The following is a 22,237-nucleotide window of genomic DNA, read 5'->3' as shown; positions in this document are numbered from 1 at the left end:
TAGATTATAAATCTGATTTATTAGATTCCTAATGATTTTTGGTGACTCATCTCTCAGCTCAAGTAGTGTCTGCGCCACGCCACTCATCATGCTGTCATGACAGAGCCGGGCTGAGATTTGGCTCTGGATTACAATCATAAGCACAGGCCAAAGCTAATGAACATTCCAGATTTTAAAATGATCTCTAGCTTCATTTTCAACCAAATATTTCAGGAACTAACAAGCATTTTAAAATAAAATTACCCTTTTGTTCATGCTTTCACTGCATCTCATCGTTATTATTAACGTGTACAGCCTATTTTTGCACTTTATAATCATCTTCATTCACATATCATCATTATAATAATGAGTACAGCGTGATTTGAACATTATCGCATCATTATTTTTCACAAGTTATTTTTGCATTTATGTATCATACTTGCATTATAATGTGCGCAGCCTTCCTTTCATTTTTATTTCGTCTATTGTGTAATTTACTCTACGTGCCTCTGCAATTTGCCTGGGATAAATAAAGTGTTTTGGATTGATTGAACTGTGTAGATAAGGAAAACAGGTAACAGTCTGAGACAGAATTTCCTTTTCACACTTCTTAGACCCATCTAGTAGTCATCTACACAACTTTGATTTATCAGTACACATTAAAACATCACTAGTGTGAACCAGCAATTGCTCTCCATGTGAATGAAGCTGTGCGCAAGTTGTAGCAGTAACAAAACTTGTGCTCGACCAACACGTCATAGTCATACTGACACAAGCGTGCAACTCCTGCAGCAATTGGACAGTCATACCATGCAGCTCAGACTTTTGTGGGTCCAGAAGCTGTGACCCAGAACTAAATTTAGACCCTGGTTCCTCATGTCAGAATTATTTCTAACGCACTTAAGTTTTGTTCTGGAAAAGTTCCTTAAGTTTCCCACTGGGAAAAATAACACTAACACCTGCCAACTTCTGGCTTTTGTATTTAATAGGAAAGGTTACAATTGGCATTCAATCCTAGGTCAAATGACTGCAGTAGTCATAGGTATCTATCGACGCTGATCAGCAGTGATGGAAACACGACACCAGGGTGGTCATGTTAATTTTAGCACCTTTGCCGGCACAATGCGATGAAGGGTGGTTACAAAATGTTGTCCGTCTCCATCCTAGCAGTGCTCGAACATTATTCAAAATTTAGCCAACACCGAGTTTGAAAGAAAGACAGAATAAACTAACAGATAATAAAAAATAGAAGTAACCATTTCAGTTAACATTTTCACTGGCCTCCATGCTGCTTTCTACTGTGTACTAGCCTGTCAACTGTCCATGATGTCAAACGTGACACATGAGAAAAAAAGCAAGTGAGTCTAAAAAAAAAACAACTCACACATGCTAATTTGAGAGGAAAATAAGGTATCAGATGTCATGGCTTAAAAAAGGTAATCAATGGGTGGCGCTGGCTTAGACATGTTTGAAGTAAAAGCAGGATGTAGAAGAGCAAAGGCTGTGAAGTTTTTAGACACCAGAGATTACAGCTGAATACAGCTTTGGTGAATTTTAGACAAAAATTGAACTGAGCAACCACCTGATACAAATACCCTGTACATTTTTATGATTATGGTTTTATTGTTTTTATAGTTTTTTTCTGTGCTCACAAAATAAATGTTTAACTCAGTTAAAATCCACCTTGCGTTAAAATGTGTCTCATATTTAGACTGTATATGGATAGAATTTAACCTGATCACATTTACACCTGGTATTAATATGTGTCTCCAGCGACGACATTGGGATCAGATCGCTACTTTCATTGGACCAAATTGAAAGCAGACACTTGGTCTTGTCTTGACCTTGGAGATAAGTATTCCTACACAACTCCCACAACAGGAAGAAAACTTTACAGATGACGGAGATGACGGATACAGTGGCAGCGTCAGATGACAGACAGAGCACCATGAGTCCCACTTTTTTCAGCGTAAGGTGAGGGGGAGCCTCTGCTACCTTTGTGGTTTGGAGCAGTTGTGTTTCCACCTAAGTAGTTTTTATATGTGGATTGAAAATGTGAACCTGTGAGCCTGCAAGCTCCCCCCATGTCAGCATGAGCCTTCTCCAGGTACTCCGGCTTCCTCCCACAGTCCAAAGACATGCAGGTTAATTGTCGACTCCAAATTGTCCATAGGTGTGAATTGAGCATGAATGGTTGTCTGTCACTATGTGTCAGGCCTGTGATAGCCTGGTGACCTGTCCACGGTGTACCCTGCCTCTTGCCCAATGTCAGCTGGGATAGGCAGCCCCCTGTGACCCCCAACAGGATAAGTAGTTACAGAAATTGAATGAAATTTATATTTGTGTTCAATGTTGTCACAATGCATCCCTGACCACCTATGTCCCTTAAATGGTTTCATCTACTGGATCACAATCCATCCTTGGTGTGTTTTGGGGGCATCTACACCTGTACTTTCATGTGGTCAAGCAGTGTCCGACTGCAATCTGATCAACCAAAACAGATTTTAATGCAAGGTGTAAAAGGGGTATAATTTTTCTAAGAAAGACAGATGAAAGAAATGACTTTAGCTTAAAAAAAATCCATCTCAAGTTTTGAGCTGCCAGTTGACGCAATTGTAAATGGTCTCTGATATCAATAGCTTATATGAGTATTACAAGGACAACCGCGCAATGTATCACAATTAATTAGCCCCACTTTCAGTGTCTGCTGGCTTTACCCTCACTGATGCTGTTGTTTATGCCGACAGATAACGCTCAGAGACACAGCCATCAAATGAGAGGCCTTTGTCTCATTAGTCCATGTGTCAGTCTTACCATGGAAACCATTTTCCTCCACCTCTCCGTGGAACAGTTTCTGTCTTCAGACGGCACCGTTAACAGTCACACTCACGCAGAGTTGTCAGCTCAGAGCATCTTAAATCAGCTGCTAAGCTGCTTAGGTTGCTGTAGCGCTACCTCGTTGCATGTTTTCCTCTGCTCTCTCCTCTCCTGCTACTCTTCCTGCCCCCTTTCTCTTCTACACTCCTCTCCTCTAAAACACGAGAGGACAATATAGGAAGCAATGTAGAGAGACACAGCATAACATCCGATCCTTATCAATAATGGATGAGCTTTTAATCTAGAACTACTGTCTCTCTCACACACAGAGGCCATTTAAAGGGGAGAGCTGAATTAATTAAATGTATTAATGTGTTTAATGTATTAATTATTTAATGCATTTCTTTTCTGTTTTAATCTGCTGTGGTTACTACTATCTACTAAATCAATAATAATGAAATCACTGGTGGTTTCAAAGCGTAGGGTTGAAGTGAGTATAATATTTCATTCATGCTAAGACTTCAGCCATTTACACCGAGTAAACCACCAAGCTACTGATTCGTGGATGTGACGCACACACTTAACTACCACATCGATGCATTTCAGTTTCTACACTGGACCTGGCAATTATACAGGCATCATCAAGAACTTGTGACAACAATACGACTGGGAAAATACTGTGGTTCAACTGCAAGAGGGTCAAAATTATGAAAGCCAATCTATTGTTTTTTTGTTTAACCTATTTGTTTTGTGAAGGTATGTGAGCTGCATATATTCTAATCCTCACTTGGAGAAAAGCGTATTCCTGTGGGTTATGGGAACACTAAACCCCTGAGCTTGCCTTAGAAGGACTAAATGCACAAACCAGCTATTTTTTAATATCCCATGGAGAGAGACTCACTGCAGCCTGTTTTATTTTGTTCTGTGGACGATAAACAAGATGCAGACTTCCATCTGTGTCACCTGTAATAAGGAAATACAGTGAATGCTGGACGGAGCAGTGAGTAACAACAACTCCGCCCACATGAAAGAGTACTGTTTGTGGTGGAAACGCCAGGATCTAGGTACCATGTCTGAGGGGTTACTTTTAGTTCCAAAGGTACCATACAGAAAGTGTTTGGTGGAAACGGGGCTAATTAATGATTAGTAATAACATCATTGGTGATTATTGGTTTTACTTCGCTTCGCTCCAATCTATTCTTGAAACCAGTATGCTAGCATGGCTACGCATCAGTGTGGACTTAAAATGACATTCAATTAGGCGGACACATTAGTGATTGGTTAAGGAAAATTGAATCTCCCTTCCCCAGGGAAATCAGTTGGAGTGGATGCAATGTCAGACTGAACACTGTAACGACTTGACAGTTGTCTGATATTAAGCAAGAGCACAAAGTGGCGATGTTAAATGGCTCCCTGTGCTCACTGAGCTACAGCTAAATTACTAAAGTCAGTTTGTTTTATTTTGCACAGCCTTGCCTGGCTCTATAGGCTTACGTGAGAAAAGCTTGCAGATGCTTCCTTTTTAGGGAAGACCACATTTTATTGTGATAAGGTAACACAGTAACATCAGACTCAGACTCACAAAACAAAATCCCAGAGGATTCAGAATCAGCATTCATCTGAACATATGAAACAACATATCGTAGGCGCCCTGCAACTAAGATACTAAAAAGCCCAGCCCTGTCAGGAAGAGGTTTGGTTTGAAGTGCTGACAGAATTATTTATAACTAGCTCTCTGATTATGCAATAAAACATCCCCATGAAGCCGACACGAAGAGACAGTGAGAAGAGGCCTTTTGCATCTGGCCATACCGAAAGACCTTGGTGTATCCCTACCATTATGTAACATCCTATCTCTATCAGCATGCCAACAAGCATGCTGGAAAGTCAAATGTTCAAGAATTCATTATTCTGGGTTATGGTTTGAAGATGTGGATGAGTGTGAGCCAAATGTAGTACAGGACCTTGAGTCATTAAATAAGAATAAAAGGAATAAAAAAAAATATCAGTGTGTCTCCAGGAATGTCCACAACATCCTTTTATCTGGTTAGACTGAACTTCAGTTTAAGAAGTGTTTCTCTGCATGAATCTGACAATAATTTATGAAAACCATTGAATGCTTCTCTGCATAAATTAGAGCAGGGCAATGAATCAATGTGAACTTGCATGCACATGAGCATGCATGTGTCCCTACCAACTGATGTTAGACTAATAGTGTAAACTGATGCAATTATATGTGTTGGGCTCCAACTAACAATTATTTTCATCAGCAATTATTTTATGATTAATTGTTTATGATGTGTAAATTGTCAAAATAGTGAAAAACACTCATAATATATAATAATATAATTTATAATAATATATAACATAAAATACATTTACATATACTGTATAATACAGAAATACGGTGCACGTCAGAGTTGCGCTATGTGTAGGAATACCAAAGCTCTGCAGCTGGGACAATGCAACACCAAAGAAAAGGGATGTCTGATGGCAAGGTAGGCGGTGAAAATATTCTCAAAATAGCGCCCACTTAAAGTGATATTGATTTTAGTTGGTGGGCCTTTTTGAAGTGGCTAAAATATGCTTTGCTGGTGCCCCAGTCCACAATAGTACATTGCTTAGCTTCCATGTTGGTACTCCTGCCTGCTTGGGGAGCATGTCAACTGCCATCTACTGTAGATGATACACTGACTGTGGATAAGAACCTCATACAACCCCACTTATTTTTTTACACTTTTTAGTCATCACTTTAAGTTAAAATTTGAATGCAAGACTTTTGCTGTGTGCCGTATTAATAGTTAATTAAGTAAAGTTGTACCTCAGAAAAAAAAAAAAAGTTTTGAGCTACCTTCTTCCACCACTGCCAATGCCAATAATCCCAGTTAGATAAAGATTGAAAAGCAAAGCAAGAGGGCGTTTGCCTGAGGCTCCCAAATCTCTTAATCAACCCCTGAAAAACACACCCAAAGTCGCGGCTATTGTCAATCAAAAACACCGGTGAAATACACTTAGCAGAGGCATTAATTTCCAGATAGGGCAAATAGCCCTGAAGCCTCACCACTGCTACCACACAGAGAGCTTGCCAATTGTTATTCAAACTTTAACTTCAATTAATATTGCACCTGTCATGTAACAAAATTAATTTGCTGCACCAAATTCAACATCCTCAGGTCCCCAGCAATACCCCCACCAAGACTGAAGTAGATACAGTGAACGGTTCTCAAGATATGCAGAGAGAGATCCTTGCTTTATAAGATTTGACCACAAACGGGACAAGAACTAGCTAGCTGGCACAACCTGCGGTCCCTCTGCCTCAATCCACGCCGCTAGGGGACAACTTCACCAGGAGGAGAATGAGCAGTAGCAACTCAAATTCAGCCATCGCAAACCCTCAGCACTGGGGTTGTGATTCTGGATCGCTCCGACCACTAAGCAAACTTTCTGTTGCTGCTGTTGCACAGGTTTTACCCAGTGAGAGACAAGCCAGCCCGCCGTGACCCCCCCATAGTATTCTGAAGAAATGTACTACAGATAAAAGAATAAATGGCCTATTCAGTGTCTTGTTCATACTATCGCTGTTAGTTTCTGAAACTGCTGTAACTCCGTTCTCAAACAGTGATGGTCTCACTGTGTCTCAGTCTCAACTCACTTGTTGCTGCAGCTGAATCCAATTGCAGGATTACAAATTATTTAGTAACGCTGAGCTGCTTTCGGTGTCAGGCGGGCTCTCCAAACACCAAAAATCAATTTCAAGCCTTCTGGAGGTGAAAGTGTTCTTATGTACTGTTGAAGAGATATAGAGGAAGACCTAGCAGAACAACATCCACTCTGCCCGGATGATGTCTTTTCATGTTTTAATCTGAGGCCAGAAACAACAACTAAACTGGGCCCAGTCCTGATGTTCAGCTTTAAATATGAATGGAAGTATGGGTTCTGCTTTATGAAAACATAACTTAATCAGGGCATTTTCCACTGACTCGTCATTTATCTCTGCTCTGTAAATGACAAAGCTGTGCTCAGCGAGAAAACAGTCATCAGCTGGTGCCCTGAAATAACTACAGTCTCCAACCACTGCTCTCCAGATTTGGAATATGTGATCACCCGCTGCAGGCCCTTTCACTGTTACCTCAAACACAGGCCGTTCTGCCTGGCCAGATTCAAAACTGCATAATGTATCACTGCATAATGTACCACAATCGCAGAATGTTTCTCATGGGGAGCTTTCAACATTCAAACAGGAAGACTGGCCTACCCAAGTACAAACAGCTGATCACCTTCTCAGAGAGGGTACAGACAAGCCTTTAGAACATACACATAAAAGCATCTGACATTTTTGCTTCTTTCTACATGCCCCCTGGGAAACCCAGATGGTAGCATGATCACGCTGATTCCAGCCACACAGACAGAGGCCAAGCCATGACTACCAGGAGGAAGAGCACTACAAGACTGAGAGGCCTTAAGATATCTGCAGATGCATATGCATTGCCATGATTAATTTGTGATGAAAGCTAACTCCCAGAGAGAAAAGTAAGTAAACAACATCAACAATCCTTTATTGGTGCTATTTTCGTGGATTGACTATTGCAGGTCTTTTCAATTGGCGGCACAAGGGCAGACTTTGGCCTGTTAATAAAACCTTGAACCTTAAGAAGAAAAAAATCATGCAAATAAAGGGCTACGGATGTCCCAGTCTGATCTAAATGTACATAAAAGAACAGGGACTGAGCCCAGCCCGCAGCAAAACCCCAAACACCTTAAACAACACCAAAAGGCAGCATGAGACTGTTTATGATATTAACCAACATTCCAAGCACTCGTTTCACCGTGTACACACTGCAAGACAGCAGTGCAGAGCTTATGACACCCACACTCACCACGCCCCTGCAAGTGTAACAAATAGTCCTACAATTAGAGTAATAGTAAAGAGTAAATATTAATATTAAAGATGAACAGGCAACAAAAAAATAAATAAATAAATGGAATACAGTTTAATCCAACCTGTTCTCACTTTGGGGTGTCACGCTTGGGCAGTAACTTGCGGCGTCATACGCTGATGAAAAAGCCGTCCTTTAACGACGGTATGATACCTGGCCAGTTGCTATTATAGGGGGAGACACAGCAAGACAGGAACATAATTTAAGGTGGTGAAAGTCCTAGTAGGGCAGGTGGGAGCGGTGGTGGATAGGTCCAACAAACACAGAAGGCTCTAGTTTCGCGGACCAGGCAAGGCGGGGGCGCAGCACACCTGCGCTTCGCCAACTGGGTGTGGCCAGGTGGATTTTGCAAGTTTGGCGCACCATGCGTGCTGGCGCAGCTACTCCTCTTTCCCACCTCCGTCCCTCCTACCTGCACAAGTCGGAAAAAGGGAGGAGAGAAGGTGTAGAGCGGGTTTTACACACATCACACCAATCAAATGAGCCCCTCCTCTGTGCCGTGCAAAGGCGTAATGAGAGTTTACTCAATTCGCCATGGCAGAAGAGAGCTGCAGCATCAGACGGCCAAACTTCTCCCAGGAGGAAACTGATGTTTTGGTCCGGGAGGTCCAAGCTCACAGTGTCCGAATATACGGAACTGTGAGCAGACCTCCACGGGCTGATGATGCAAAGGTAGCCTGGGAGGAGGTCACCACAATTGTAAATCAATGTTGTGTTTCTCTCGTGTGCGCGCGCTCTCTCTTTCTCTCTCGCAGTCTCACTCTGTTTCTTTTCTTTTGACTTTTCTAAGATGACAGATGCTGAATATATACTCCCTATCTGATGCTGTGGCTGTTTGTGGTTGGCTGAGAGGGATGTGAACTCATTAGTTTGCAGCTGTGTTAATCAAATCAGACTGGGTTTCCATTACGCGTGCCAAACGTGCCAAACGGTGCCAATCCCCTTTGATCTGACATCAGATGTGACGGGACAGTCGATATAGAGATACATTTATGTGCTGATTGCAGATAGTTGCATTGAATAGTGTTTTTTTGGGTATTTATTGCATTATTAATGTGCCTGATATCCTGGAAACCTGCCTGTGAGGTTCTGGTGACGTGTACGCACTGTCTGCCGGTCAGCCAAACTTAGGCTTACACCGGCTGCGCTCCGCCTGCGCTGACAGTAGACCTGGTTTCAGCTGGCGAGCTTTGAGCGCACCTTCAGCAAAGCCTTTTGGCACGAAACTGTCACTGCGCCAAGCTGGATCTGTCGATGCCTCCCCCTGCTGCGCCGCCACACCTATCTCAGCGCACCTCGGTCTGCCAAACTACTAAATTGAGCGCGCCTCGGGTTGTGCTGCTCGAAACTAGCTCTGGTTCGCCACCCTGTGCTGCGCCGGGAAACTAGAGCCCAGACTGTCACCTGGGAGAGCAGTGTTCACTTCCCATTTGAATATAAAGCCAAACTCAGTTCTCTTTTCCTAAATCCAGCAACGTGCTTTTGTTGTTGAAGGAAGAAAAAGGTCAATTTTCGGTGTTGTACCAGCGTAGTGTGTGTATTTTGAAAGAAGACAATGCATGTAACAGGCAGAACTTAACACGGCGTCCCAGAACGTCAACAACCAATGCACGTCCCTTCACGTCATATCTGGACATGGAAAGTACATGACCAAACGTGTGGAGTGGAGTGAACAAAAACGAGAGTGAGAATGTGCTGTTATTCAGGTAAGCTAAGTCAAGCACGACTGCACACTGGAGAACACTCACCAAAGGGAGAGAGACATTCCCTCAAGGCAATGACAAGGCCATAAAGATTAAAGAGAGGGTTTATGAAAAAAAATCAATACATAAATAAAACATTAAGGAACACCTTGCATGTAGGGATTTTTTAATGCAATGTAGAGCTACTCAATTGCCATGCATACATCAGGTTGATTTTAATAACTTAAAAGTACTTGAAGTGTTCTGTATGCAGGTTGTTTACACAGAGCAGAGAGGAGAGGACAAAAGAATGTGTAAGTTCAGGTTTTATAAATGCAAATAGTAAATGTAAATTGCATTGTAGCAACATATAAATTTTGAAAACATGGTGGCATGTTGTGTCAAGTGCACACGCATAATAAGAATAATAGCTCAGGGAAATGTTGGGCCCCACACATTAGCTTCCTGTAAATGTGGCCCCCTGAAAGATACTAAACAGCCGCTGACTACTGTGTGAAAGCTTTCCTTGTCATCACTCCTTTTTGTATCCTCACTTAAAGTTACATGTATTGATTTGGACAGTAATTAATATTCTGCTCTGATGTGACAACTTGTGTGGTTGCAGACACTTGACTCCACTCTGAGGTGAAAACAGTTCTTGCCTGGCCGTTGCATTAATATGCAGCCCTTCTAGTCTATTTGCAGCTGTTGTACTTGTTCAGACTAATTAGCTGCTGGATTAACGCATACATCAGAAACACTACATTTCCCAGCCACCCTAAGGTATTTTTGGCATTACAGTCTGGGCAGCCCAGCGTGGTGATAGCAATGGGGTCGACTAACTGCCTTCAGCCAAATGTTCACTTAGTGTGGAGACTACCCCCTTCGCCCTCCATCACTTCCCCAGCACCACATACACACAGCCGGGCAGAACACCACTTAGCTGTGCTTTTCAGCCACATGTTTCCCTCAGCAGTAACAAGTGTTCTTATGGTCATATTTGTCATGCACTGTTACAACAAAACCAGTGACAGACACACACAAACTCACACACACACGCACGCACAAACTAAATCCTGGAGTGATATGAGGGAGACTGTGGAGCTTTTGTTACTTAGTTCTTTGTAGAATGTATTACTACAACAGCCGCAACTAGCAGTGATTCTCTTGAGACATGTTATTCAGATTTCAGATTATGATGGATGCCTGCTCTAATACAGGTTTACAGGTTTGGATAAGCACATAGCCCTATTTCAGTGTACCCACATTCTTTCATAAGTTTATCTGTTTAGTCTGCATGCCTTGTAAGTGCTTTATTCTTTTTGTTGCTATGTTGAATTCCTGTTAAGTCTATGATTACATTATCCTTTCTTTCATTTTGGTTTTAGTTTGTATTTTTGATTGTTTTTAAATCATTATTTGTGCTGCGTTGATCTCATGTTAAGAAAACTTTCCTCTTTCCCCTTTCCTCTTTTGATAAATGTCCAAGAAGCATTTGGGTGGATGTCCTGTTCCGTACTAAATGCTGTTCTCAGATTTATTCACCACCTATATTGTGATAGAATAGAATAGATCAACTTAACTTCAACTACAATATGAATATTTTACTATTTGTTGTTCCATATAGAGTTTGAGATTTTAACAAGGTTCGGCGGGACGTTAAGGGTGACAGTGACATTCATGTAATTAGTCATCCGAGCTAATGCGTGCTAACTACGCTAACGACTGATCAGACATGTGCAACAACAGTTTTTGCCAAGCCAGAAACTGTAAAAAGTTGCTATGAGCTGTAAATTCACCATTTCTAAGGACAAGGCTGAAGATAACGTTATCTTGGAGCCTGACCAGATAAAGCCTCTCTTCCGGGCAGCTGCCTCCTTCTCACTCACACTCACCCTCAGTCTGGAAATGAAGCTGCCTGTACTGAAGAGCAGCGTGAAGGCGAGGAGCACTCACTGTGCTGCTAGATCTGGGGACCGAAACATCCCAGAACACTGCACACTGACTGAAAAAGAAAAAACAACTGCACCACTTGAAGAATTTCAGTTGACTGAATGGTCTCAGACTGATGATTTAAATCTTCAACTTTCAGGGGGCAGCCCTACAACATATATACAAGTGTTATATTTTACACAGCACGCTGGATGCAAGCAGTAGCAGCTAATGCTGTGCTTTCCAGTCTCTGTTGAATAACAGTGACTGTGCTGAGATAACCAAATTCGCAACCTCTGAGTCGCTTTTTTGAGTGTAAACTATATTACACTTTTTGTGACATCCTCCTGAGGCTGACATAAACCTTCCTGACATCCATTAAGGTATGTCCATAGAGCACATCTCATAGCAAATATACAGCCTTTATGATTTTTCATTTTATGAATCCCCCCCAGGGCGAAACTGTATGCCACCGTATATAAGACAGACAACAGGTGAGGCAACATGAGAAGACATACACAACTCGAGGCAATACAAAATAAGGGGAGTGCACAGCACCGTAATAAATAGCGTAAACATCAATGTTACTGTACATCAGCATCAACATATTCATGGCTGCCAGCATCACCACAAACCTCAGTACAACCACAAACCTATTCATCAACATCAAATCCCATCAACAGTAACAGTCAGCGACAACAGCGTGTACAAGGACTTCTGGATCTCTTAAGAGCACCTGGGCACAACACGCCTAACAAGACTTCAGCTCGCTTTATTAGGGAAGGATGCTTAAAGGAGAAAAAGCGTCATGGCTGAATAAATCTAAGCAATCTTATTGTTTCACTAGTGGATGATAAATACTAATGTTTTCCAGCTTGATGTCAGAATGTAAGAGTCCATTCAGCGTAGCAGTAAGACGTCAACAACACCTTATCAAGAAGCAGCGAACTGATTAAATTCTTATTGACATAGCTTATTTATCTAACAACTTAATGATGCTATGTGACATAATTCTTAGCTGTATTTATTTTTAATAATATCTATTTAATATAAAGATATATTTCTATCTAAATGGAAAAGATTTAGATTTAAAAAAATACATTTAAAAAATCAAAAAAGCCTAAGTATTTGTGTTTGCCCAGTGGGTTGTTCTAGGCAGAAAGGCCTCTGAAAACAGCATTTAGCACAATGAGACACATACACCAGAACACAGAAAATTGAGGCCAGAGGCTTACAATGGCTTGTAATGAAGAGGGGAGATGAGGCAAATACTAAAACATTCAAGAGAGGCAGTTCTGTTTGTGTGCTCACGCGTGCTGCATTATGCAAGAAACTTAGGGAAATAAAATAAAATACTTTCACTCATTCTCTGAAAAAGGGCTTTCTACACGACTTTTGAATTAGTGTAAAAGTGTTACATCTGATCATTAGTATGCGTGTATGACCAGTGACCATGGATAATGCCCATCTGCATTCAAGAAAAAAGAAAAACAACAATCGGAGAGGGGAAAGAGGCAGAAACAAAGGTTTTGAGTATTATGCATGAATGACAAGCTGGAGGCAGCTCCAGTCCAGCTCCCATTGAATGACACACTATAAGCCTGTTAAAGTTTGTCTCTGAATCCATCCATGACCCTCTAAGAAGATTTACTGTGGCTTTGATCTTTTCAGCTGCTTTCTTTTTATCCTAAAGCTTGCTCAAACTTTTGGGAAACATGTGCAGCAATTACAGTATATATGTCATCTTCAACTTAGTGCTTGTCATGAGGATCAGCAGGTTTAAATAAAACACACAAGACTTTTATGACTCAAGCCATTGTGGAAATACAAATCCCACTGTAGGAAGCTACTACTGTCTGGTGTCTGGCTGATGTTGGCAACTGTACAAAAAAAGCTGAGATAGATTTTAAAAATAAACAGCGACCTTTTATCTCAAAGGCTTCAAATATTGCACTTATGAACACAGACGTATCTCCAAAACACAATGTGCAAAATTCATTTACTAAGGCAAGACTGGATGCCTCTGCTATGTTTATTGCCATTACGTCCTCAACTCATCATGTCAAGTACCGCAGCTTTTGCTGGTGGACCTACACTAGAGTTCAATGGGTCCCGAAAAGCCCGACGGGTTGGGCTGGGTTTGGGACGAAAATGTGTGTCGAGTCACATAGGGCTTAGGGTTTTGGGGGAAATAAAAAAACCTTTTTGCTTTTGCTGTAGCCTGGTGTCTTTTGACCAATGACTGGCCTGTCAGTGTCAGTGGCACAGACACTGACACTGGCCTGTCAGTGTCTGTGCCACTGTCAACAAGGTCAGAGAGACGAAAATGTGAGAAGATGGGAGGCGGTGATAATTAAGCTGAAGTTAGCCAAATGTGAATGTAAGGTCGCCCTGCAGGCATGGAGAGAAGGAGAGGGAGCAGCCAGGCTCTGTGCCGGGCTCTCTGGCCTTCCTCCTGGCCAAAGCAGGGAGCTTTTCTGACAAGAAAATACAGCATGGAGAGTTTGTGATCCACTGAGCTGGTCCACTTTCCACTGGAGACACACGTGGCATGCACCGCCAGACAGCCGGTGTGTCCCGAGCTTTAGAAGCTGACAAGTGCTTTTTGGGGGGTCGGGCTCAGGCTCAGTATTCATTTATGTGATGATCTCAGACAGGCCGGATTCCGGCTTCAGCTCACATGGGTTGGTCGGTTCGGGTTGTAATTTTTTCAACCCCTTGAGAACTCTAATGTACACGTCAAAATATAACCTCATAGGTACCCTCCTGCATCAGTTTTGTATGTTCAGGGACGGTGTGTCAATTCACACTTGTTACATGCATTGTGTCTTAAAATAAACGTTGGTGAAACACTTTGTCTTTCAGTTTATTTCCTTAGCTTTAGGCGTTTTGGCTTACAATAAGCACAGGTGTTGCTACTGTCAAGTAACATAACATGACTTACATGTGCTATACGTCACCAGTGTAGCATGCTACACATACTAGTACATTATGCTGTTAAAATAATGTTAAAATAACTCCACTGACTTTTGGTTTCACAAAAGAAACAAACAGAGGGCTCCCGGGTGAAAGTCCGGACTTTGTTTGACCCATTCAGCTCCCTCCCCATCCATACTTTATCGACTTTCTCGCTCTTATAAGGTAGTTGCCAGCAGTATTAAAAGTGCCGCTGCACAGTGCATATCATGCTGCTGCAAAGCATGACTCTGTTTCTGACGGCGACATCACTGATAAAAAGGCAGCATTTGATGAGTTGAGAACGGGCTGTTATTTCTGATAAACACTTTAAATTCCTTGCTTCCTCCACATCACAGCCGGGTCTGTGTGTGGTGATCTGAAAATAGTCAGGATTTCTGCCTCTCCCTCCTCACACACTGACATGCACAGCAACAAAGCTGCCGACTCAGGGGAAACACCAGGTCTGTCACAAAGACTTTGCTCTGCTCTGTCTGTGTTATCTCCAACTTTGGTATCGACTTGTTTGACCGCAGAGACGCGAATGACGGCAAGCTTGACCGCAGTCTTTTTCTCGGTCAGCTAGGCTGGGTCAAACACTGTCCTCCTGTGGGTGTTGGGCCGTCCAGGGGGAGTGTCTGATGTTTCTGGCTGTCACTCACATCTCAAACCAGCCGCCACTAAAACCAAAATGCCTCCAAATTCTGACCTGTAAATGCATTGAAACGGCCCAGGACACACATATGACTATGTCCACTTTTCAAAATAAGGTGTTAAAACAGTGTAAATACTTAAGTAAGTAACAGTTAGTATAAAACATTTACCTGTGCCCTTTATAAATTAAGAAATCCCATTAAATTATAAGGAAAATAATCTTGTTCTTTGATGTTGGGCTGCTGGAAAACAAAAATCTGACCATGAACATTATCACTGGACCCTGCCGTCATGTGGAAGAGGCCCTCTGAGTCATCCAAAAACTGAGGAATTTGACACTAACGGCCAAATTTAGAGCAGGGCAATGTCAAGCACAGATGTGAACCTATGTTACAAAAGGATGGATTTTTTGTTTCATAAGTGTATTGAAGCACTATTTTTGAAAAAAAAGTGTAAGGCTGTGTTACATTTAATGTATTATTTGGATATTTTCTTATTGAATTGTTGGATTTTTATTCATTCACCACATGATTAAACATAAAAAAAAATAGAAAACATGTAATTTGGGAAAAAAACAAAATCTAGAAAAAATAAAAACAGACATCATAGGGCCCAAGAGCCAAATGTGTGTTTGAAATGATAATAATAATTGTCATTATCATCATTATTGTTATTATTATTATTATGTATATATTATGTATAAGGAAACAGCTCAAATGCCAAAATGTCAAAGACGTCTATGGTCCAAGAGGCTTTGTTGTGTGCCAAATATAAAGTTATTCAAATTTATGGTGTGTTTAACCAGCCTTTGGAGGGACATGGCCTCTCCAGAATAGTTTTTTTGGGGTGTTAACTGCAGTGTCACCATATGGCCGATTGGGTTAATATTTCTTATGAAGCATTTGTACATCATTTCCACTGATAGGGCCCAGTTTCATGTTTCTAGTTCATTCTAACTTACAGGAATTTGAGCCACCATGAAAGACAACAAACAATAATAATAAATCGGCACAAACTCAACAGGGTTCTGCTCCTTCAAACTTGAATCCTAATAAGATAATTAGTGATAATAGGTCTTTACATAGGCTTGCCCAAGAAAGGATTTAAAGGTCCAGTGTGTAAGATTTAGGGTTAGGATTTAGTGGCATCTAATGGTCCAATGTCTCCCGGTTAGAATTCCTTCAGTGTTCAGGTTTTTACTATAGGAACTGAATTATCTGCAGAGGTCTCTTCCTCTCTACAACAAACAGACATGTTAATTAAAACTGGTCAAAACAAACACTGAATAAAGCAGTTTCACATGAGGGGCTGCTAACTATGGTGGCCAATGCAAAACGCAAATGGCCCTATTTAGAGGCAGTATTTAGTTTGTCCATTCTGGGCTACTAGAAACATGACAGTACAACATGGCGATCTCCATAGACGAGGATCCGCTCCCTATCTAGATATAAATGGCTCACTCTAAGGTAGTCTCGCTCACCAGACCTTTCTCAAGAAAAGAAAGGTCTGGCTGGGCCGACTCTCACTTTAAGATTGGAGAAAAAAAAACGCCCCGGCTGCTTGTATTTCCTTCAACCAATCACAATCGTTCTGGGCGGTGCCACTGCAACGGTGCACTTGCAAAAATATTGCTGGGGGGAAACAGGTTTTGGTGTAACACGCCCACAAAAATATCACTTACAGGGTGCGAACCATGGCAGAAAAATGGCTACATCCCCACAAGATTGAACACCGCAAAAGTTAGTAAAGGACGTGTTGAAAACTGCAACCTGAGGTGGTAGGGCGGGACTTCAGTGGGTGGCTCGTTCCGCCCAATGAGAGGCTGATCTATGCAGCGAACTTCCGCCCACTCAGACTAACTCTAAGGTAACGAAAATCAATCTGGTCTCACTCTGAAGTCGTCAAAATCTGGCACTTGAGCAGTGACTTGTGGCATCAGACACTGATGAAAAAAGCTGCCCTTTAACATTGGCATGATTTGCTGCCCGTTGCCATTATAGTTTAACGATGCTCTGCAGTGTCAGGGGGAATGTGGCGGGTGCAAAAGTCCGAGTAGGGTGGATGGAAGTTCCAGTGGATGGGTCCAACAACCTCACTCTCTCCACTCAACCGACTTTCACTCGGAGGAGTGGTGTTTGTGTCCTGTCAGATTCTAAAGCCAAACCCCGTTCTTTTTTCCTAAACCTAACCACATGCTCTTGTTGCCTGAACTCAACCACATGCGTTGGTTGTTGGAGGAAAAAAGGTCAATTTGCGTTGCTGTACTGACATAGTGCATTTATTTTGAAAGACACTGTACAATCCATGTAGCAGACAGAACTTGACACAGCGTCCAAGAACATCAACAACCAAAGCATCCAGGGTACCTTTCTCATCTATCTGGACATGGAAGGTCCATGACCAAACATCAACATGTGACGAGGTAGGAGTGAGAATGTGTTGCAAAAACACAACAATACTATTTCAGATGATTATACACTAAAGAATACATAATTATATTATATTCCATTACTGACAATATGTCTCCCTACATCCTACACACTGGACCTTTAAGTCTGAGCCCCGCATCTCTGACCCTAAAACCGCCCCTGCTACTGACCTCTCGCCATGATAGGCTACAGCTGGCCCCAGGTGCGGGTAATTGACATTGCACAATAACACTAGATATCACCAGATACACTGACTATTTCAAATCACTGTAAAACAATTTAGCTACACAATTAAACAATGAGCCATGCGGCTGAAAATTACAGGACCGAGCTCCCTTGTGACTTGTGCGCGTGAGTAATATTGTGGTTTGAATAATAAAGAACTTGGACTTGAACGTATTTATTACCTGAGTAACAGCACTAGTTTCCAGGCGAGTAAGAAGCCCGCCACACAGAGCTTCTTTATCCTCATGTCTCTCCAGAGGCTGCAGACCTCTGCTCTCCTCGCGGCTCGTGAGGCTTTCAGCACCGCGAACAGCGCTCGCGCTCCAGCTGTGGTCAAACAGCACGCGGAGGGCAACTCGCAAACATACCGTATAGTGACAGGAACTCCAAAAACTCAGTGTGTGCGGTTAATTCCCATCACTGGAGAGAAAACAAAGCAACAACATGGAAGCTCGGCATCCCTACACAATAAATCAGTTAACTGAAAATAAGGTTAAGAAAGGAAAAGCGGACGACAGCTGTTCACACTCTGCTCTGGGCTCGTTTTGTGCCCTCGTGAAGCACGGGGACAGAGAGACCCGCCCGCCACTCCGGATTGGCATGACTGGCAGACGGCTCGGCCAATCAGCTGCAGTGTTGCTAATTTCTCCATCTGAATCGCATCTGAAATTAGCGAGCTGGATCAAATTTAACACCCACCCATGCATTATGCCTTCTCCTCTGTGTGTGTGTATGTGTAGCTCACCATCCTGCCATCCACCTCATTTTCTTTCCCTCTTCTTCTTCTTCTTCTTCTTCTCTTTCTCTCTGTTTCTTTCTCCATCTGTCTCCTGCTCTCTCTGTTATTCTGCTCTGTTAGGCAGGACGGCATAGAGTCGCATGTGGTTGTGATTCCCGGCTGTAAAGTTGCTTATGTTGATGATAGTTTGCCATATGTGGCCGAAAGAGGCGTGGGCAGAGTGGAGATGCTGATTAAAGTTCAGATTTACATCATGAGAACCCTGAGGCAAGAATGGATGGAGTAGTCTGTATACAGTGATGTGTCTGTTCTAGCACCTTGGATTTCACTACACACTGACTAAGAGTATAAAGTGTTGGTTTTAATCTGTAAGGGTGCTGTGTGAGGCTCATTGTGCTTTTCACCCATTGGGAGTAGAAAAAGTAGAATTTTCTGCACAGTTTATCAGATGTGGATGCCAACACCCTGAAGTTAAAGCTTAGACGCAGCAAACCTTTATTTAATCAGGTAAGTCCCCTTGAGATCAAGATTCCATTTTCTCATTGCCCTTGTATTCATTGTTAGATTTTAGATACAATGACCTCAAACACAACTCCAATACAAAACTTTCTGAATGCCTAGAGTGCTGAATTTGACACGCTCATGGAACATATTTTTGATTAAGCCATTTGCCATAAAAATATTGGCATTGTACATTTCTTCAAACCACAGATATGTTATATTTACATGTTACTATGTAGCGGATACGTTAAGACTTTACCTTTTAACATTGCTTGGATAAAATAGGAAAGGATTGTTGTTTTAGCTTAAAATACCCGCTTTTGGGGTCACAGTCCTGGCAGGAAATGCAGCAATGTCTTGGTAGAAAACAGTAAATTTTGTGCCACTATCTCGACAGAAAAGGCAGTGATGTCTTGGTAAAATAAAGTGATTTTCGTGCCTAAAAAGCAGCTGAAAAAATAGTGATGGGTTGCTACAAAACACCCATGTTTGGTGCCAAGTTTAGCTGTTTGTTGGTCTCGAACATTGGTCCGCACCTTGGCAGGCACCTCACCTAGGTGTCATACCATCCACTGTCCCAACTCTCAATGACCAAGTCAGCTTATGCATTACATTTCTTTAGATAGTGATAATAATACTTATGAAACATACTAATGTAACGTTTTCCTGGTTTGCAGAAACATACAGTGCCAGCATTTTCTTTTGGCGTGTGGGCTGTTTTGATATCAACACAGTATGTACGGCAGCATGGGGAGCAGTGGTTAGCATTGTCGCTTCACAGCAAGAGGGTGCCAGTGTGGGTTTTCTCCAGGTACTCCAGCTTCCTCCCACAGTCCAAAGACATGCAGGTTAGTCTGTGACTCTAAATTGTCCGTAGGTGTGAATATGAGGGTGAATGGTTGTCTGTCTCTATGTGTGTCAGCCCTGTGATAGTCTGGCAACCTGTCCAGGGTGTACCCTGTCTCTCGTCCAGTGTCAGCTGGGATAGGCTCCAGCCCCCCAATATAATCAATATATTTTTCTATTTGATTCTCAGCTATTTTGCTTTGCTCATCCTAATATTGAAATATGCCAATAATCAGCTGCATGAATTGACATTTTTAGACAATTCTTATTTGTGATTTTTATTAAATATGTTTCCTTCTGATGTTTAAATATTTTGGTAGATTGGCAAAACCTATCTTAAAAGAATACTTCATCCACAAAGTGACCATTTGTATGTCAATTACTCACCTCCAAAAAAAGACACTCTACATGGGGTTTTTTGAGGAATTTTTCCTTATCCACTGTGAGGGTCCTAAGGACAGAGGGATGTCGTATGCTGTAAAGCCTTGTGAGGTAAATTGTGATTTGTGATATTGGGCTTTATAAATAAAACTGATTGATTGATTGATTGATTGAATCAAAGTAAATGGGAACCACGTTTAAGCACAGTAAAACTATATGAAAACATCTGTGTACAAACTCTCACACAGCTCGTGCAATATAATCCAAGTCTCATTTATCCAGTCCTATGCTCAGTACTTCCCAAACACATGCATTTTTGCTAAAACATTATTATTTAAATCATGCCAGTAAATGGTCACATGCATGGCTGAGCAGTGCGCTTGGGCATGTGCATATGTTTCAACTCTGTTCAAACAAAGCTCATACACATGCTGAGGGTGTGCTGCTCGTAGGCGGAAGTGTTTTACATCTTAACGTTATAGTGAAAATGCATGTGTTTGGGAAGTACTGAGCAAAGGACTGGATAAATGAGACTTGGATTATAGTGCAGGAGTGTATGAGAGTTTGTAAATGGATATGATATGATATGATATGATATGATATGATATGATATGATAAGATATGATATGATATGATATGATATGATATAGTGTATCAATTGTTTGCAGAAACAATGCCAGTGCCAACATTTTCTTCTGGCAGTTGGGTTGGAATCTTGCAGGGAGCTCAACTTCCATGGCACTGAAAAATAACTAACTCCCTGGTCGGGTCGCTAACCGAAAACAGGATCTGAAATAGTCTGAAAAATTTCATTTGTTGAAGCACAAAACCTGTCAAGTATGTGGGCAGGTGTGCACAGGTGGAGCTGGAACACAAACAAAGCCACACAGAGGGAGAGGGAGGAGTGTGAGGGCACAGGCACCAGTGTGACACTCAACATGGAGATGCCTGCACCATGCACCGCTGTCATTCATGCCTCCACCCCTCATCGTCCTCTCACTAATGTGCAAGATATGAATTAGACATTAGGCTCTGGGTATTACAGTGCAGCATGGTGAAACTTTTAGCATTGCCTGTCAACCCTTCCTGCAGTTATTGCCTCCTGCTTTTTTAACTCCCTGTCTCCACATGTCCTATCCTGCTGCAAACCATGTAGCCATGACCACCAGATGTGACCAACGGGAAGTTTTATTCTTTTACAGCCTAGTTGCCAAAGGAATGCTGACACTGTGAGTTTCTGCAAACCACACACAAGTTACATTTGCACGTTTCATACGTATCAATGTTTCTACTGTGACGTAGAATATGAGGTGACTTTGTGACTGGTAGGATGAGGGGATGGTAGATGGTGTATCACCTTGGTGGGATTCCTACCAAGCTGCAGACCACTGCAACCCACTGTTCAAGACCAATAAATATCATCACTGGTTGTGATTTAATGAGTCATTTAAGCACCAAACATGGGTGTTTCACAGCAATGCCAACATTTTTTCTAGCCACTAAGATGTCATTTTGGTCTATAAATATCTCTATTTGCAAGGCTTTTATCCTGACATTAATATTTGGTTGTCACACATAGATTTCAACACCAGACAAATGTATGTTTGATGCTTTATATTCTTGCCTTGAGGTATTCCATATTTCATTGTAACCTAAACAAATAACAGTACCACATTGACTAGTCCTGTGCTATTGCATTTGCATTATCCCATTCAACCATAAACATAAATATGAAGGCAATTTGTCATGTTGGTCTCATGTCTGAATAAGTTGGTGTTAAAACCACAATGGCAATGCAAGGACAAACCCTGTAACATCTCCTTGCTGCTATATCAATCTAAAGACCACAGCAGCACAAGAGAACCACTCAATATCAATATCAATATCAATATCAGATCAATATCATGTGCGCAAAGATCATCAACTCAGTCATCAGTCTCTACTCTCTACTGTTTTTCCTGTACCAGGTGCCAAATATTTTTAACAGTCCTGCCAAGTCTAAAAAAGCCATAACAAAGACATATGTAACTGAGAGCTACTGTATGTCTGAATGACAAGATGCCATTACTGTAAATGAGAGATGAAGCTAGAAGGGCTCTAGTTAGGACATGGAGCCAATATACTGTATAAATAATGATGAATCAAAACCTGAATCTTGTA

At 41.8% G+C, this 22,237-nt stretch overlaps 1 protein-coding gene across 2 annotated transcripts in view; it reads right to left on the bottom strand.

Moving 5' to 3' along the window:
- The window catches only part of glra3 (glycine receptor, alpha 3), a 74,588-nt gene extending 56,448 nt beyond the window's left edge, over positions 1-18,140 (bottom strand). For both annotated transcript variants that reach the window (XM_078166313.1, XM_078166314.1), the window contains exon 1: positions 17,793-18,140. In XM_078166313.1, coding sequence (XP_078022439.1) covers positions 17,793-17,857 — 65 coding nt within the window. In that variant the 5' untranslated portion in view covers positions 17,858-18,140. The remainder of the gene's footprint in view (positions 1-17,792) is intronic.
- Positions 18,141-22,237: the final 4,097 nt, after the last annotated feature.

Source organism: Epinephelus lanceolatus, chromosome 3 (assembly GCF_041903045.1).
Source record: "Epinephelus lanceolatus isolate andai-2023 chromosome 3, ASM4190304v1, whole genome shotgun sequence".
NCBI lineage: Eukaryota > Metazoa > Chordata > Actinopteri > Perciformes > Serranidae > Epinephelus > Epinephelus lanceolatus.
This window is presented reverse-complemented; position numbering and strand designations above follow the sequence as displayed.